Raw genomic sequence first — 19,532 nt, 5'->3', positions numbered from 1 at the left:
TTCCTGAAGTGCTTAAAACATGTAAAAATACAACTGAATACCGATGAAAAGCAGTTGTGCTATTTAAACTAGGGACTAAAGCTATGACGTGACTCTGAAAAAACCTGAACATTTTCCCAGCACAAGCAAAGAGGGGGTTGAGCAGCCTTTTCCACAGAAAAGGCTGCTTTGGGGGTTTGGGTAGATCCATTACCTTTTTGTCGCTCAAGCCAGACACCTGGTCCACGTATTCCTCTTGGATCATGAAGGCAGCCAGGTTGGCAGTGTAGCTGGCCAGAAAGATGACAGCGAAGAAGGCCCACACCGACACCATGATCTTGCTAGTGGTACCCTTGGGATTCTGCACTGGCACAGAGTTGTTGAACACCAGCCCCCACAGCAACCAGATAGCTTTGCCAATGGTGAAAGAGGGACCTCCTGGCTCTAGAGTGATTGAGAAACATGATCCCACAGTGAGCATCTCAGAATAAGTGGCCTGCATTTCTATTCACATACGTAACTTGAGTTCAATGTTAAGAGCAGTATCTTCCCACACACAAGACGAATATCCGCAGCTGCGCTCCCCTATGTTCATGACACCATATCTCAGCAAACTGTGACCCTGAAAAATGACTTTTTTAAAACATCCTCAGGCTTCCATATTTATTCTGTCTCAAGAATTTCCACTGAAACCTTATACAAGGGCTTTTTTGGGTTGGGTTTGGTTTTTTTTTTGGTTGGAGTATCTAAAACCCAAACATTCCATTTCGATTTGTGTTGTCACCAAATTAGAGTTTGCTCAGAAAAGCTCTATCCCCATTTCTAGCTATTCAACAGTGATGTCCCTGAACACCCAGCATATGCCTGTGCGAAACATGGCTTTTACTGTACTTGTACAGGTGCAAGGAAGAGCACCATCTGAAATAACAACACTCCACAAATACCTCTGCAAGACGGTTTCATTACCCAGTCTGTTGAAGACACACAACCCAGAGAACACAGCTCCCTCTCGCCATGTTCTGTCTAAGCTACATAACAGTGACATATACTCTGGTCTGTGTCAGGAAAATCAGCAGCTCTGTCCCAAATAGTCCAGGATCAGATCCACTGTTTTAAAGGCCAGTATTTTCCCCTTATTCACTTTTCAGCATGGAAGCTCACTCATACCCTAAAAGCCATATGTGCTTGTGAAGCACTAGGGCTGAAAACTTGTGAAATCTTGCCTGTCTCCCAGCAGTCTCATACCCCTGGCATGTACTAGTTCCATTAGTGGGAACTCAAACCAAAATTTTCTCAATTTGAGCACAAGAGGATCTGTCAGGGGAAATGTAAATGCAACTACTCCAAGGATCCTGCTTCAGACACCGAGAAGACCCTCTTAGGATGAGAGCTCTCTGGCACAGTTCAAGGGTCTATCACTTTTCCAGTGGTGCCAACCTGGCTCTGCAACCTTTTGGGTTAGCATCCCATGTTTTGTCTCCTCCCTTGGGTAGGCTGACTGGTTCCTGGTGATACTGCCTGTGGTTACAGTTGGCTCCAGCAGAGGAACAAAAAGGAAAAAAGTTTTGATGCTCCTCTCCAGTTTTGAAACTACTGAGCAGTGAATAGCATAGATCATCTGAAAGCACTAACTCTGTTCCTCTAAATACAACTGAAATGTAGAAGGGGCTCATTTTGCACCTTGGGAACTGCACACCAAGCAGAATCATCACCTGGAAAAACTGGAGTTGGTAGATGCCAGGGAGACAAAGCTGCTATAAGAAACATGGTTTGGCAGTCCTTGCCTTTTTACATGCTGGAGTGGTAGCTTTATATCCCTCTCTACCTGATGCACCCTAAGACACATAGGCGAAAGGCCTGCAAATCATCAGTGGAAACTGTAAGGTGTAATGAAAACTTGAGAAGTTCCCTCCTAAAGCCTTCATCTCTCCACTGATCACCCCATGTGCTTTCACAGCTACTTTTTTAGCCACAAACCAAGACAACAATGGAAGCCCCTGATCCAAACCAGGGACCCAGAAGAGCTCCCCAATTCTGAGTGCCCCAACAACAAGCCAACATCATTTAGGAGCTAGATCAGTGCATGCCCACTTGACCCTGCAGAAAATATCTTGGTGTCCATAAAGAGAAAAGGCAGGTGTGGGGTGCAGGATATACTGTCATTGACTAGTTCAAATGCAGCCAAAGCAATATTAGCCAGAGTGTTCATTACCAGACAAACATTGCAGTCTCTGTAGCAGATTTCTACATCTTCACATTACATCTGTCAGGGATAGTACCTGACTGATAATGTAGTACTGTTCATAATTATTCAGAAATATTGATACTTGCAGCTGCAGTTTGGCTAACTTAATAACTGCACGACTGCACACCTAAGAACTAAGAACTGCTAAGTTCCTAAGAACTGCTTCCAGTTCCACATCTGTATTAGTATCTCTCAAAAGACTTACAGGTTTAACAGTATTTACTTGTGTCCACAGATCCATGTGTTTATGATCAGTTGCCATAAAGGCCCTCCATACCTCTGTATCAAGAGAGTTCTCCACTTCCCCATGTATCTGGTTCTGCCAGCATTCTCATCAACACTTTTTTTTTTTCCACTTCTCTCTAATTTTATGGCATAAATTCCCTCAAAGCACTAGATTGGGAAGCAAATGAGTGTATTTTCCTATAACGGTCTCTCTCTCACTATTCTGAATGGACCAATAACCCCAGAAATATTTAAAGCCTGATTCATCAGGGGATGAAGATACGGAGATGACAGAAGGCTCAACTGGCTAATTGTCTTCATGCCAATAAGGAAAAAAAAGGCTGTCTTTTAGGCTGTTTGTCCATCTTCTATTCAGCTCATCAGGCTGTTTTCTGAAGATCGGAACTGCAGAGTTGGGTTACTCACTTGTTCCATTCCCATCTTTCCTGCTGTCCTTGCAAAATAATCTATTGCCCACTCCCAGGAAAATGAGCTTCTCACTTTCTCAGTTGGCCTTATCAAGCCAGAGAGCCAAGCGGGGGGGGGGCATGCCCAGGTGACAGGTGTGGAGTCTGGAGGACATAGCACTATGGTGGGAGGCCAGCAGAGCAGCCTGCTCACCGGAAAAATGTAGCACTGAAGGTTGGATTGACAGTGCTGAGCCCTCTGATTGCCTCTAAGAGTGCAGCACCATAGGCACTGCCAGCACTGGCTACCAGGACCCATTTTCCCTCAATGAGAAACAAGTTGGAGCTGATGTGTGCTTTAGAGATGAAAGGCAACACAGCTCCATCTCCCAAGCCAAGCAAATTATCCATTATACACATCTGCTCTCTTCAGAGTCTTTTTTCCACCTGCATCCCTGACCTCCTTAGTCTGGACACAAGCTCAGAGTGGGCTAGATCCATTTCATGTTCAAGGCAAAGGAAACACCTTGATAAAGTAGCTCGGACTGGAAGTGAAAGAGGATCACGTCAAGGAGGGACTCCCCTTACCTCTGCCATCAGCAAGGCACCGATTATAGCCCACAGGGCTGAAGTACTCAAAGACGAAGACAGCTACTGCAGAGATGATAAGCAGCATCACAAACATCATCACCCATACGTCAGCACTGAAAGGCTCTGGGAGAGGAAGAGAAAATCATGGTGAGAAACCTGATACACCACCTCACCCCTCCCTCACCTCCATTGCTGTCCAGAGCACCCCAGTGAAGAGTGTGGGGCAAACTGGGCTTGGGCAAAACAGAAGTTACAACAAAGCCTTTGACCCAAGTCTGAAAAACTTATTGAGTTAGGAGAAGTGTAGTTTCTGTCCCTGTAATGACTTCATTCCTTCTTACTGTTACATTTGTAACACATAGCTCCATCTGGAACTACATGCAGCCATTGTGGCATGCATTGATAAAATAAAATGCATTGATAAAAGATTGTTCCCAGGAAGTCCTCCAGCACCATCTGGAGAGAGTGGGGAAAATCAGGCAGAACTGGCAGAGTTTCAGACAAGCATCCAACTTTCAAGATGCTATTGAGCCAAAGAGCATCTCCAAATTTCTGAGGTTCAGCCTTAATGATAGTAGTTTTTTCAGCTATTCCATTCCTGTAGCAGTGGGAACACTAGCTCATTCTAGAAATGTTAGCTTTCATATTCTGCAACTATTTGATCTCTGCCAGGTTTTTTCCTTCTCCAAGCCTACAGATAAAGATGGGACTGAACCAGATCAAAGAAACGTAGAACTTTGCTCCAGACTATAGCCAATATTAAAATCTTGGTTAAATTGCAATTTGAATTTTTTGAGTTATAACTTTATCATTGCTTTTACATACCCCAGCAATATTGGTGGACTTGGCTAAAGGCAAAACTCCTGAAGAGTGAGTAGTCATGAAACCCCTATTTAAAGAGGTTTGGAAAAATTTCTTTACCCATATAAAGTGATTTCTCTTTGTAAATGTTCTCAGAATGCTAGCAGAGAGCAGACAGTGATTATGTAACTCATAGTAACTCATATACTGTTTGCTGCATCATAAAGTATTTTATAAAGCCAAATAGTAGATACTAGGAAGACATGGATGTCTTGGGGAAATGCAGTATCATTTCCTCATGCTCTGATCACCCTACACCACTGAAGGACATTAGAAATCACTTGATTGGAAGACACAGTGTCAGCACAGAACTGATGGCTCAATTCTTCTTGAAAAGCTCTATTAGATCTCTAACTTCTAGTGGTTGCTCTGTCAAGGGAGGGTCAAGTTAATAACTTCTTTACAAATAATGTCTCTCAAAGTGCAACAATTCAATACTCATTGTTAACACTGAGTACTATGGCATACCAGCTGTAAGATTTGAAACAATTTTCGTCTGGCCTATGCTCCTTGAACACGCTATTAGTTGAGTCACTGAAAAACCACGTGATACAGAGTAGGTGACAACTCTGAGTGAGCCCATTCTTTGCTGGGATTAGGCATACAATTGCTGTGAAATGCCTTGAACTCCTAGGCATTGCCTGTTTCCATTTGACTGGGTTTTGCTTGCTTGGGATTTAGAACTAAAACATCAGTTTATTTTTATATACCTCTCCCACAGGTACTCCCAAAAAGGAACTTTCAGGCTAAGAAACACAAGCAACCTTCACCTAATTTTTGAGGAACAATGGGTGAAGTTTTAATTTTAGATTAAAATGATACCTAAGAAGGCAGAAGGTGAAACAGTTCCATTGCTACGTGACACCATGACACTGATTCCTGTCTCAATGAAGGGCACAGAGAAATCCACCACTTCTGAACGCTCTTCATTAATGGTGAGGGATCCCACAGCCATATAGGCCCGTTTGGTGACAACCTGGAGGAATGAAAGGAAAAGATCACACATAGAGCCGAGGCACATCTCAAGCACCACAGCCAAGTTCCTTCTCACCTTTCTGCATTTCCACACAGTCCTTTTACTCCTGTTATCCTATTCCCTATATCTTTTCTATCATCTCTCCTTTCTAATCTTTCATCAGGACACCTTCTTTCAGGAAATCTATAGACATTAATCTTCTCCTCAAAGCTGGTATGTGTATAAAAAATAAATCTGCAGCGGTCTTAGGATAAACACATCATCCAATGAGAAGATGTCTTATCTCATTTTTCTGTCCTTGCTTTCTCTTCCCTGTAGCACTGCAAAGTCTTATTTCTTTATGCACCTTATATATGATCTAAGCATAATCTAGGTTGCAGCCTCTCTAGTGCATAGATATCACCCTCTTTCTTTGACTATGAGGGCCAAATTTGTATCACTATAGAGAATAATAAATAATTGTTGAACAGGAAAGATAGTCATGATCAGAGTGTCAGAGCAGATTAATTCATCCAGCACCCAGAAAGAATCCAGGTCAACCATTTCCATAGAGTCACCTCTGTCCCTGACACGTAAGGGAACGCAATAATGACGGGAGACCAGATCTGATCAATGTCACCCAGCCCAGGGATGAAGCCCACCATGCCCTCCCTTTGTTGCTGACCTCTCCAATCATTCCATTCCATGTCCCGTTGATCTTTTTCCCATGCTTGCCATTAGTCACCAAGTAGAGGTCATAGGTGAACTTGACAGACTTTGAGATTTTCTTGAGGATGTCAATGCAGAACCCCTTGCAACATTTCTTCATGTAGTCTGGCTCCTCATCGGTTTTGTTCCTGAACCATCACAACAATAATGCGTTAAAAGACTGGGGAAAACTCCCTTAACTCCCCTCTGTTGTCAATATGTGCTTCCCCTCCCACAATATAATGTGGAGAATTTCACTTGTGTTATCTGTGCTGGAGGGTGTTGCCAAAGGGGCCAGTCATGAATGGACACAGTCCAGAATGGGCAACAGAGGTGACTTTTCTAAAAAGGACTATCAGGGTACGATGGTATTGGCCTAACAGACTCTCTACATTCTGCTGAGAAGGGACAACCCGATAGGAAGAAAAAAACCCAGGGGTGCATACTCGGTCACTATGCGTTTTTGGCAAGGGACTGTGTTCCTCATGCAGGTGCCACTTAAGGGATCCACATTCTCCACAATGACGAATGGTGCCTCTTCCAAGGTCACAATACTCAGGTGATCGTCTTCACGTTCCTCAGAGTCGGGATACAGCTCAAAGCGGGGCCACACGTAATACTTCATCTGCAACTTTTTTTCCTTCCATTTCCCCACCTGTGGAGACACAAACCACAGAAAATAGACTTCTAGCTGCCCCATCCCTCTGCAACCACCACAGCTCCTGCAGGCCTGGGCAGGACAACCACTCTGGAGTACCCAAGCTCACGGCTCATGTAAGATGAGGACATCCCTGGGGAGAAGTCTCTGAATAAGTGGATTCAAACTAGGGGGAAGTGATGAACATGAAAGATGTCTGAGTTGTCTCATCTCTGTGATGGTCTCACTCTCTGGGAGAGTGAGTGGATAACTAGGGGGATACCATCACCATGTAAGGGACTGTGTCAGCTGTTTTGTCTTGGCATTGCTGTTGCATCATTAACACCTCCTGAGCTGCAGGGTAGTGTAAGACTGTTGGACCATGTTAATTGTCTGTTTCAGCACCGAACACTTCCTAAACTAAGCCTCAACATCCCATTGCCATGAAGAAGTACGCCCTGAAGAGGACAAAAATATCCCCCAAAAAAACACAGTGTCTGCCTGGAGCTGGAACAACTACCTCTTTTGTAACATCTACCAAGCTGCATGTGCATTCAGGGCCGGGGGATGAGGAGGGCATGTGGAGGCTAAAGGCTTCGCTGGCTGACCCCCCCCCTTCCAGTATGACCACCATGGACAACTAGGCATGTGCACATGGAGGAACACGGGGCAGTGAATATGATAATGAACTCTGTGGAAATGTGCAGACTGTTTGTGGGGACTGGGATGATAAAAGGACTGCGTACTCTTCTCTTGAGGGATTCCCCATCACCTGCAGGGACCCCCCATCACCTGTACCAAGACCAAACCAACGGGATGCCATTGGATCCATGGTGGTGGTAACTAATCTTGCTGCATCTCTTTCATTTGCTTGCTTAAGTATTCTTTTTCTTTCTTCTTCTCTCTGTCCTATTATCATTTCTATGGGAAATAAAGCTTACAAGGTTGTACAGCATCTGACCTCGTTTGTGTCTTAATCTCGGTCTTGGTATCGTTTAAGAACCCTCCTCGATATTGGATCGGGACACACCATGGCCAAACAGACATGATGTCTTTCAACTTTCTCAGTTAAACAACAGAAACAGAGTTTGTTGTCTCCTGAAATATTGACTTCAGCCTACTAGCCACAATACATTATTTTTTTCTGCTAAAAAAGGAGACATATATACAAATACTGAAACAAATGTCATTTTGAAACAAAATTAAATACTTCACTTGAAAAAGTAAAAACATAACTTCTTTATTTACATTTTGTCTTAATTTGTTTTCAGTTAAATTCATCAGATTCATTTTAGCCAAAATTGATTTTGTCCAGAAATAACTCCTTCTGGAAAAAGGTTGCCTATTCCTAGTCAGGACTGAGTTCTTCCAAGAGACAGGCAAGTGAAGAGGGAGATGTTCTGCATTTTCCAGAGTGTCTTCAAATAAGAACAACGACAGAGATGCTTGCTAACAGTAGTTCTTGCAATCCCCTGCTAAGGCCCTACTGAAATACCTGCTTTTGTCCATTCACAATGACTTGGTTACATACCTTAGCTGTAAACAAGGAATTGCTCTGTGTTTCTGCCACATGAAAAATAAAATCAAAGACCATCTATGATTTTTTAGTCTTGCTATTTTTCCATAAGGATATATTGTAATTTTAGATATTTTCATTTTCCATTTCTTAAGCAAACAGAGATCATATCTTCAGCAGTCAGAAAAGGGGAGTGAAACTCAGTTGTCTTATACCTACTGCCACAAATAAGAGTTGTTTGGAAGCTACTCCAGTCCCTAAAAGTATATGTGTAGCACAGCCACTGCCCATGGTAGACTATTCCTTGCAAAAATTCCAGGAAAAGAAAAAACCTGAACAACAACTATGCTTTCAACTATCAAAGTCTTGCCTTTGTTCTCAACTCCCATCATCACAGTTGACACTAATTAGCACCATGGCTGGCAGCTGAAGCTGAGAGGGCAAGAAACTTACTGGGCTTTAGAAGGAACTTTCTTGCACGATCCTCAAAAAAAGCCCTCCAGGACAGGGCTGAAACACATTGACTTGATGGCAGAGACAGTGTGGGTGCGTGGGAAGCTTGCACAACTGCATTTCGCAGTGTACCTGCTAGGTGGGTAAAGAGAAAAGCTTCATTCCACTGCAGTCCAACACCCCTCCCACCACCCCCAAATTTCAATCATTTATTTATTTAAATGAGAAGACAAGAGAAATGAGCTTATTAGAAGCTCATTAGGTGTCAGCGGTTATGCTGTGAAACTCAAAGCCCAGCTGGGGTTTGACATTTGAGAGCAGCTAGAATTCACATAAAACACTTGTCACCTTCAAAACAAACAAACGCTTCATCTGGCCATGAAAGAAAAATCTGCTCTGGAGGCTTGTAGAGAGAGTGAAGCAAGGCAGAAGAAATCACCCAGAGCCAGCAGCTTTCCCACCCATCCCTGCAGCATGAACACAGCACCCCAGTGAGGGCAAGGCAGTGGGTTTTCTAAGAAGGGGGTGCAGTGGCTGGGCAGCTGGTCTTAACTTCCCAAGGGCCCTTAAGACAAGCAGTTGGCAAAAAATGCAAATGAGAGCTTGCCCCTAATGTTCCCTCCACCCATGGAGTCACGCTGCATGGACTAGCAAGCAGGGTACACAGCTGGTTTTCTTCTTTTTTTTCTTTTTTTGTTTTGTTTTGTTTTGTTTATTTGTTTGTTTGTTTTGTTCCTTCAGTGGGTAGAGAGGAGGGGTTTTTTAATTTTTAAATACACTTTGAGCAGCAGGTGAGAGCTGGCAGAGTGCAAGCCCCAGGAACTGGTGGTCTCTTTTGTCCACAAAAGACAGAGTTGTCTAGGGCAGCAGATGGTGTGTACTCATGCTAATAACTAAGCCTGTATGTGGAGAGTGTATTTCTAAGGGAATAAAGAGCATATACTCACATGCTCACCCAGGGTCTGCTCAGCCTTGGACTTCCCACTTGTTGACCAAGCAGGTCAATTTATCGTCATCTGAGGCAGAGATTTCTGCGGTGCAACTTCAGCTCTCAAGTAACTGAGCTCAGGTCCCCAAAAACAATTCAGTGAAGCCACAGACAAGCAGAATAACTGCACACATGGGGCTCAGTAGGGACCGGTGATTAAGATGCTGCACCAAACAGCTCAGACTTCAGCTGAGTAACATTAACTTACCATAGAAGTAAGTGGTTGATGAAAGAGACATCTTGCAGAATCTCAGCAACACTTAGATATCACAGTAATAGGCATGATATAAACCCCTAAGTGATAAATTAGATCAGATAGGCAAACCCAACTCGTAATTACCCAGAAGTTCTCTGGGACAGAAAAGGGAGTTCATAAGGCTGTGTGCCAGGCACGTTTCACAGTGTTGTACTACACGGAGAACATTATGAAATTAGGATAACAATGACAGTCTTACCACGGCCTCCTGCATGCTGAAGCACCTAACCTGTAAATACAATACTACAAGTCCTTTCCTTATTATCCCAATAAAATAATTCTAAATTGTCCAAAAAGGAAGAAAAACAGGCTTTAATGAAATGTTCTGACCTAAATTTTCAAGTGAACTATGGAGTGTCTCAAGAACACATGCAAATAATACATTTCATTGCTAACCTGAACAATTAGGCATGTCATATACCTGCAGACGTGTATACATATGAGTAAGCAAAGTAAGAAAAGCTTTGTGAATTAAGAGGGGCCAGACTTCTTTGCATGCTCATGTATGCAAGGGTCAAATGTGAATGCATGTACTTAAAGAAGAACGGGCTTAAGCAACATATGGGCAAGTACAGTAAGAAACAACAAGAAACACCACATGTGCGGAGGATGGAGACAATGCAAGAGAAAGAAAATACAAATGTGCATTGTATGCAAGATAATCTGCCATGAGAGGGAAGAGGCAATTCACTGTGGGGACAGAGGTTAGCCACAACAGAATTAAATGTCACAGATTTGTCTAGGTAATGATGCCTACTCTCTTAAAGAATATAACCTGCCAAGCTGTGCAGAGCAGAGTAAGGCGCTTCTGAAGTCTCAGGGTATTCGGTATTAACAGCTTGTGAACTGCTATTACTTAGGTTTTGTTCAGTGCTTGCCTCAGCAAAAAGAGGAAAAATAAACCATCCCAGGCATCCTACATATTTGTCACCCTGCAATTTCAAGGCCCACAGGGTGTTCTCCAATCAGAGTCTAGTCATCCAAACTCCCACTAGGAGCCCTGAAGGGTCACAGAATCAGCAAAAGTAAGGATGCTAGGGATCTTTAAAACTCCCTTTCTAGTCATATTCTTCAATCCCTAGGTATGTTCCAGTATGCCAGGGCAGGGCTCCTAGGAGCCAGAATTTCATCTTAACTTCTCCCTGGTCTGTCTGTACCACATCTGATCTTACCAAGAAAGGAAAGTCACTTTGGTTTGGGAATGTTGCGGGAGGGGAGCAGCCAACTTTTACCTTAAATATAAGATCCTACTTTGGATAACAAGCTGTTGGAAGTAGAAGTCCAATGCATTTGCAAAGAAAGAGAGAGCTACTGTAGAACAAAAAGTCAATCATATATGCTAATGGTTTGCCTAAGTATATAAAATATCCCATGCAGAGGAAAGGTAAAATTGCCTATGTAAAGGGAAAGTCTTCCATCAGGCTGGCAAACTGCCTTAACCGCGGAATAATGCAGCCAGAATAAAAGTGTTCTGCAGTATGTTAATGCACATCTTTAATGAAAGGTGTATATATCAGTTGCCTGAAACTAATTCTTAAGAGAGACTTTTCTCTCCTCCCAAGGGAAGCTAAGGCTTGTAACAGCCATTTGTGTCAGATGTTTGTCTAACCTGTCCTTACATTGACAGACAGCCCACGGTCTCCGTGGGCAGTCTGTTCCAGTGCTTAACTACCCTTCCTATTAAAAAGAGGTTTTTTCCTCGTGTCTAACCTCAATCTTCTTGCTGAAATTTATACCAGGAGAGTATATTTCCTTATTCTTCTACATGTGCTCTCTTGAGTGTTTCCAGGTCAGTAAGATATTTATAACACAGAGGAGTTGGTAGTCTCATTCAGTGGATACCTTATATGCTATACTGGCAAAAGCAACTGCCTGTTCAAATGACCAGCACCCAGTCTCACCATTTACAAAATCCTTGTCCAGGTGGGTAGCATGGACAAGTACAAGCTACTCGCATGAACTTTTAAAATTGTCTGTTCCACTCAGGGCAGAAAGCAACATCTGAGCTCCTTCTAGTATGCCAAGGCAGGACTTCAAAACACAAGAGCATCTGGAGAAACTTTTAACTAATGTCAACACATGGAAAAACAAAACCTCCTAGAAATTTGGCTTGCAAGGGTTAGGCAGCAGAATACAGCTCTGGATAAAACCAGAAATGTTCAGATATATTTCTCAGGAAAGATGCTCAGAGGCATTGCATTTGGTTTTGGGGTGAAGGTTCAGGGAAAAGCCTTAATCTTCCGGTGTCTGTTTTTCAACAGGCTGCAGGGGAAATATGTCTGGACAAAGTCTTTTGATAGTTTAAGTTTCATTTAGGCTCCCATTTGCACTATGCCTTGTACCACTCTCTTTTCATTTAAAATCTTCTCTCAATTCCTGCCACTCCTGGTACAGAAGAAATACAAAAGAACAAAAGCGGTTTGGTTTAATAGACAGAATAAAAGAAAGACCATTCCAAACTGACTTAGGACTTGAACTGCTTTCTGTATTTCCCCCAAAGTTCAGCGTTTCCTCCCTTATTATGTGGTGGGTTTTGTTTGGTTTTGGTTGTTTTTTTGTTGGTTTGTTTTGTGTTTTTTTTTCCCAGGAGCTGAGGGGCTTGTTCATTCCAGTGAGGAAGCACTAAGACAACACAGAGCATGGATTAGAACGCAGAAATTCCCCATTCCACTGAGGACCTCTGGAATCAAATCTGCACCCTTGTGCTTCCACTCCACACTGTGTAAAATGGAGATAATTTTATGTTTTCACCTTTTGGGTGCACTGGGTAGATAAACAGAAAAGGCCATGAGGCTCATAAATAGTATGGGAATGAGGAGACACAGGCACGTGTCTAGAGCTAAATAAGGGAACATATACAGCATCTATCTGTGAATGGTGTAAATGTGCAGAGTTTCTATCTTTCTTATCTTTGCTGTCAGATAATTAACTGGGAAAAACTTACATAACCTTCACACCTGACTTTAATACATGAAAAAGGGAAGATCAAATATAGAAAAGGTAAAGGTAGGATGCTGGGCAGCAAGCAGAAAATAGCAGTGTTATTGGTAATATAGCTGATGGAAAAGCATACCTAACCCCTCTGGGAAGCAGGGAGAGTCCAGGGAGAAATAAGAGTCTTTGCAGTAGAATTAGTACAGCTCCTGAATGAGGACATGGGAAAACCAGAACAACAGGGCAGGACTTGAAAAGGGGTACTATAGGAATAATAGAAACATCACAGAAATAGCAGTTATAACTGGGGCACTGCCAGTGGAAGTATGCACTGCTCAGGGTACATAAAAGTAAAGGTAAACTTGAGGGATGCTGTTGTAACCGTAATGCTGGAGTAGATTGTGAAGAAATAAATCATGCATAAATAAAGTGGAATCATTTGTACTGAGGTAGTTTTTGGAAGACTGGTGCAAGATATTCCACCAGGACTGAACTACAGAGATCTACTGTAGCTCCACAGTCTTGGCTTTCAGTCTGGATAGAGATGTCATTATTGTTATTAAAAAGAAATTTTATCAGGAACTAAGCTATTATGGGAGACTAGCTTTGTAGAGATAAGGTAGAGAAAAAATGCAAATTTTAAGAACAGCACCCTGTTGTCTTTTTTTCTGTATCTAATAGTTGGCACATTTCTTCACCCCAGAATGACTCAACAAGCAATAGGTCATGTTGTTTTACACTCGGTTTGGGCAAAGCAGTGAGGAACCTTACAGAAAAGCTACTTATCAGAAATAACCTTGGATTGACCAACTAGGGGAAGAGAACCTGCCTTAAAGGAGGAGATTAAAAAGCTTGTTTAACCTAGACAAATGAAAGCCAAGAGGGGATATGACTGCTGTGTATAAACTGGGGGGGGGGGAAAAGGGGGTTTTAAGCAGAAAAACAATGTTGGTACAAGAACAACTGGTTGTGAGGATATTTGCCTTGAAAATAAGATGGATTTTAACTATCATAGGAGGGAAGTTCTGGGACAGCTGCTGAAAGGAGCTGTAAAAACAACTAAAATGGGTTCAAGAAGAAGCACAACTGGTTTGTAACAGGGCTATATGATGTTGTTTCCTAGTACATCAGGATGGGACCATATGAGCCTCTCCAATCCAGTGGTCTTAGGTAAACAGAAGCAAGAGAAGGATTTCTTCTGTGGAAAACCATTTCTGCTTGACTTTTCAGCCTGCAGACGTCAAAACTCAGTCTTAATCATTATATCTCTGTCCCCCAACTAACCACCACGAACACAAAGCTCTTGTTGATATCTCCACCTCCTAGGCTTATACTTCCCTCATTCAGCAGCAAAACCTTCGCCAGTGCCCTGAGGATAGAACATTCCTCTTAGCTTTCACCCAAGCTGGTAAAATCATGACTCTCACACTTCTAGTGCTAACATCACAGCCATCACCAAATATAGAATTCCTGTGATGCTACAGGTCTGTATCCTTACATAGACTGGTCTACAGCAGGTGGAGAAGAGATACCATGGAGAGCAAAAATCTCCTGTTTACAGACACTTAAGGTCATTAATTAGCCACATCAGCCAAAGCAGAAAAGAAATGGTTGTGAATGCTCCACATGCAAAATTAATTAACACAGAAACAACACTCCTTCTTGAACCTCAAGTTCACCTTCCACAACCACCTGGGGAAGGCTGCTTTCTTCACTGCACCTGCAAAAGCAGCAATTGCTTCTAATAGCCTTTCAATTAAACATGTAGGCTGCCGGAGATGGCAGAATTTTCTTCCCTCTATATTTATACAGCACCTAGCATATGCCAGTGAGAGGCTTGGCTTAAAATACAGACAGGGTGAAGTACTTGCTCTTGCTTTACAACTCATTTTGGGAATAAAAGCTCTTTGCAGAAACACAGTCCTCCAGCTCACTGAGGTCTGGCATTTACTCAGCTCTTGCCATTTTTGCTGAAACATTTCTTTCCTGGTGCATTTATATGCTTTTTGCAGTTGCTGAGGTCCTGTCCCCTGCCATCATTAGCCTGAGAAGGTTAATGAGATATACTTTGAGCACTTCTGACTTCTGCAAAGTCAATGAACTATGGAGCCCTGCTGGTGTCACAGAAAGGTCAGAGCTATGAGAATGCCAAAGTGTTTGCCTTGGTAAATCATTCCTCGAAACCAGAAGGTACCAAGAGATCACTACAGGCATAAAACCAGCCAGGATCACCCAATAGCTCCCTCTGGGAGATGGTGCTGTTCTTGGCAGTAGCATTAACTTGGTAGATCAGGAAGTGGTTCATCCAGGCAAGGCTGGCTCATGCTGGAGCAACATGGTTTCTAGGGGGCCGTATTTGTTCAAGGTCCTCAGTGCTACCTGATGTTCACATAACCATGATTTGTGGAAATGCAGACTGCAATCAGCACAGGCATAATTAGGAGACATGAGAAGAGAGGTTAGCAGACGATGTTCACAGTAGTGTGGCCTGTGATCTGAGTAAGGCTGGACTCAGCCACAGCTTCTTGCGAGAGAAATCAGGTGTTAGGATTTTGGAAAAGGAATTAGAAAAAAATTATATCCTAACAAACACTACATACTGACTATACCATCCAACATAACTCACCTCCAGCTAACAGGTAGTGACAGCACCTGACTCAGGCTCTTATTTCAATAATGTTGCATCCTTCATGCATCCATCCATATGTCATGCCCTTCTGAAATGACTCTGTGTGAGGAGAGGGGAACTTAATACAGTGTCCTAAACTCCAGCAACATCTGTCTATTCTGATTCTGGTCTGAGAAATAAAATCTAAAGCCAGGGAACTTATACTGCCCCTATCATTGCTCATCTAAGCTGAAAGAAGGTTTCACCTTGAGCATTTCTACTGTTCTCGTCTGCAGAACTGTGGGGCAGGGCAAAATGTAGCAGATATACTGGTAGGATTGCATGTTTTGTGTCACAGGAGGCTTGGGAGCCACAAAGATTTAAAGAAAAATGTATTTTTATGTGCATGTATAGGCATCTAAATGCTTTCTGAAAGCATTTTGCGGTCTCTAGGAGTGCATCTGCATTGTGCAGGTGTGTGTCTGCATCCAGTACGTGTCCATGCATGTAATACCCTATCTAACAATTTTTCCCCTTGGCTTTCCCTGTTGAGTGCTGGGCTTGTGTTTGCATTTTGCTGAGCTTTTATTTCTTTTACTCAGACTTTTTTTCCCCACTAAAACATGTTACATAGAGGGAGGGATGGGCTTGCCAATTCATACCACAGTCTGGAAAAGGGTTTAGAGCTTCAGCTGGTAAGTGGGTCCTGTACAGGGGTGCACAAACCCCAGACATGTGTTTCCCTGTGCAGTGACACCTACTCTTTACACAGAGCTAATATCTCTCCCGGCATCTCTTGGAACCTGAGGCTAAAGGAACGTTTGAAAGTGTAGATCCAGAGGAAGGCCAAAAATGTTCCTTTGTGCTGAGAAAAGCTAAATGTTGAAGCAGGCCCCAGCAGGGTTAGGAGAGGAGGCAACATGAAGAGAGAGGGAGTGGGTTGTATAAACCTTACTGTTTTCTGTGCTGTGCAAGCAAGACCAAAGGCACTGATTTGAAATGCATCTCCAAGAATATCAGAGAGATCCTATAACTTTCACTGGGGAGTGTCACAGCAGGTGAAACACCTCCCCATCCTGAATACACCAGCCAGAGCCTCTACCCTCCACACAGCAGCCCGGCATTGCCACTGTGCAGAAATGCATGCCTGCCAAGAGAGGCACAGGCAGGCACAGCCACATGCACACCCCTCTGCAAAGAGACTCAGGGTGCTCAGTTCTTCTCTTGCTGCTGAAAAGGGGAGGAACACGCCTCCTCTAGAGGAATTATTGCACATGTTGGGAGCCAGATTTCAAAGAAGGCAGTTACAGAGCTGCATGCCCCTGTTTCTTTCCTCTCCCAACACTGAGAGCTCTGGGCAGGTGATTGCAAATGCTGTCCCCACCTGCCATGCACCCTTTGTCCGCATCCTGGCCATGGATTCACACTGGCATGGCCACAGCCAGTCTCACCATTCTTCACACTTTCAGGGTGCATGTCTGCATGCCCCACCACCACATGGCACATGGCAGAGGGCCTTGTGTCCTGCACCGAGGCCATCTCAAGGGGTAGCCAACCAAGCCACTGCTCCAATTTGTCACCAGATCTCCAAACTGAACAGAAACACCAGCTCTGCTCTGCACTCTGGTTCTCTGCCAGGTCTCTTCACTCAGCTTTGCAAAGGGGCCAGATGGGAAGCAAAGCTGTGGGATAAGGGCAACAAGGGACACCCTTGCACTTGCCTTCCTCCTACGCTCTGTGTGGTTAAGGTGGCCACTGCCTGCCATCCTTGCACCTTTTCTTATCCACAGTCTCCCTTGCCTGTCTCTATGCAGAAGGCATGGAGATAACCTCATGCCCTGACTCAGTTTCTCCTTCCCTCCTTCCTTCTTTTATTCATTCAGATGTTCTCCAATAAACACAAGGGACAGGGGATGGGGGGGGAACCCGAGGCAAGAGGCAGCCCCCACCTCAACTATTTGAGCAGAAAGGGATGCTGGTCCCTCATACTCTGGCTCATCAGCACCCCACCTCCCACCCACCCTCTGTCTCTCGTGTGCACCCATGGACATGGTCCCCACTGCACAGACCTGTCTCCTCACTGCTGCCTCCATCATGTCTTCAGTCTGCTGCCCCCATGCCAGGACTGGCCACAAGAGTGAGACTAGTGCAAGTGGTGAGGAAACTTCAAGGGATGGGGGAGTAACTCTTGGTGTGATTTTGCTCCCTGTCTCAGCTCCCACTGACTTAGAACTAGGCTGGGTGATTTGTACCCATCCCAACAGTGCCCAAATGATAGCCTCACTTCTGTCCTGAAATGAAGTTCTGGCTCAAAACCACACCAGTGTCAGTGCTGCATGTCTCTGCCAGTAGTGAGCATTGCCAGGGTACTTCTGTCCATTCTGCTGCAGACCAAACAGTCATACGGGAGAGGCTGCTAGGCTAACTGGGGGCTCCCAGGAGCTGCTGTGGGCTGTACTCCCCAGCTGGAGCCTCCTGCCTTTGGAGCTTATGTTTCAGCCTCTCTGATGGATGCAAGCTCCAGAAAGAGAGCCCGTGAGTTGCAGGACCCCCACCTGACTCACTGCTACAGCCAAGTACTGGGCTTCGCTTGAAAACCATGGCACTCTGCCATGTCTGGGCAGAGCACTAGACAAGACCCGCCAGCTCTACCTACACCCTACAGAGAAGACCTGACCCTTGGATGGAGCCCACCAGCAGGACAGCTGGTTCACTGCACACGTGTGCTTTATTGCCATGCTGGCTGGAGCCAGCAAGCACTCTGTGAGCAGCAGGGAGAGGCTCTGCCAAAGATTTTGCTCCTTTCCCATCCCATATACAGGTGCAGACACACACACACACAGGTACACCCAGCAGCAGTTACCCTAAACTGATCTGGGCTTGAAGTCCAGGTAGAACTGCCAAGGGCCCAGCTGAGGCCATCTGGGCTGCAAGTCATCTCTATGCAAAAGGAATACAGTCAGACCCAAGTATGAATAGCGGGGTAACCTTGAAATCAGCGATTGGGAAGGAGAGAGGAAGCTATGTATTTGCCAACCCCAGCTAGCAAAGAAGGATTAAGCCAATGACTGCTTTCTTGGGAGCATGGCCTTAGGGAGATAAAATCCTCCCCTTCTCTCAGCCCTGATGGACCTCAGGTGCACCTATTTTTCAAAGATTTGCCTGTCAATTTGTGCCTAAACATGTCAACACAAAACAGATCTTGTGCCATTCCCTTTCCACAGTCTAAAATTAGGAGAATGGGCATGACAGAGGCAGTCTTGGAAATATAAAATGAAGCTAAGTCTCTCTGCAGGTTGCAAAAGATCTTTTGTGGCACATGTAAGTCCACACACAGAATGTGTTATTACAGTCTGGAGTTAGTTGGATGACTTCACATGAGTATATAAATGTGTGTGTACTTTGTAGTTACCTCTATTAGAAGGAGAGTAAGTAGTAAGCCTGTAATTAGGTTCTCTGACACTTTCTATTATAAGAGTCTTCAGGCTGACTCCTTGAGAAAAGCCAACATTTCCATGTTTTGCAACAGGCATTTGAAAGTCAGCAGGGAAAAAACCCTGAGGCTAAGGACATGATTTCTACTTTGGCCCATCAAATTTCATTCACTCTTAACTGCATTATAAATTGTTAAATAATCATAATTTATTTTCTGTCACTTTCTTGCAGAAATCCTGGCAGAGAGCCCGAAGACCATCTGAGCATAAACATTTTAAGAGCTAAGCCCATCAGCCCAGTAAATCAGTGGGGACATCCCCACCAGTACCACAATCAGTACAAGGAGCACCTCAGCTTTGACAGAGCAAGGAAAGGCAAAAGCCTGATCAGGCTGTCCACAAAACATGGACAAACCATCCAAGTTCTCCTCTATGTTTCCCATTGTGAAAAGATCACTTGCACTCCAACATTTAGGATACAGCAAACCAATTTGAGCTGTCATGACTGTCTGTGGAACAAGCACAGGTTAGTCACTAGGTTGAGAAATCAGACTCGGTGCTGAAAGCTCAGCATGCATGAGAATGAACAATATATTTCTACAGAAAAGATTTCAAGTTTTCCCCTTAAAAACAAACCAAAATGAAACACACAAAACCCTCCATGAAGCAAACTACACTAAAGGAACTTTATTTAGGTTGAAATATTGGGAAATGGCAGGTTTACAGTCTCCTTTT

General features: G+C 43.9%; 1 protein-coding gene across 1 annotated transcript in view; it reads right to left on the bottom strand.

The window, feature by feature from the left end:
• GRIN2B (glutamate ionotropic receptor NMDA type subunit 2B) overlaps nucleotides 1-19,532 on the bottom strand; it is a 200,405-nt gene that overhangs the window by 22,898 nt on the left and 157,975 nt on the right. The window contains exons 5-9 of the mRNA XM_026840954.1: nucleotides 6,418-6,626; nucleotides 5,949-6,120; nucleotides 5,131-5,284; nucleotides 3,445-3,570; nucleotides 194-423 (exon numbers count right to left, since the gene is read on the bottom strand). Coding sequence (XP_026696755.1) covers nucleotides 194-423; nucleotides 3,445-3,570; nucleotides 5,131-5,284; nucleotides 5,949-6,120; nucleotides 6,418-6,626 — 891 coding nt within the window. The remainder of the gene's footprint in view (nucleotides 1-193; nucleotides 424-3,444; nucleotides 3,571-5,130; nucleotides 5,285-5,948; nucleotides 6,121-6,417; nucleotides 6,627-19,532) is intronic.

Source organism: Athene cunicularia (genome assembly GCF_003259725.1).
Source record: "Athene cunicularia isolate RWA chromosome 1 unlocalized genomic scaffold, athCun1 chr1_part2, whole genome shotgun sequence".
NCBI lineage: Eukaryota > Metazoa > Chordata > Aves > Strigiformes > Strigidae > Athene > Athene cunicularia.
Note: the sequence above shows the minus strand (reverse complement) of the source record. Positions and strands in the feature narration are given on the sequence as shown.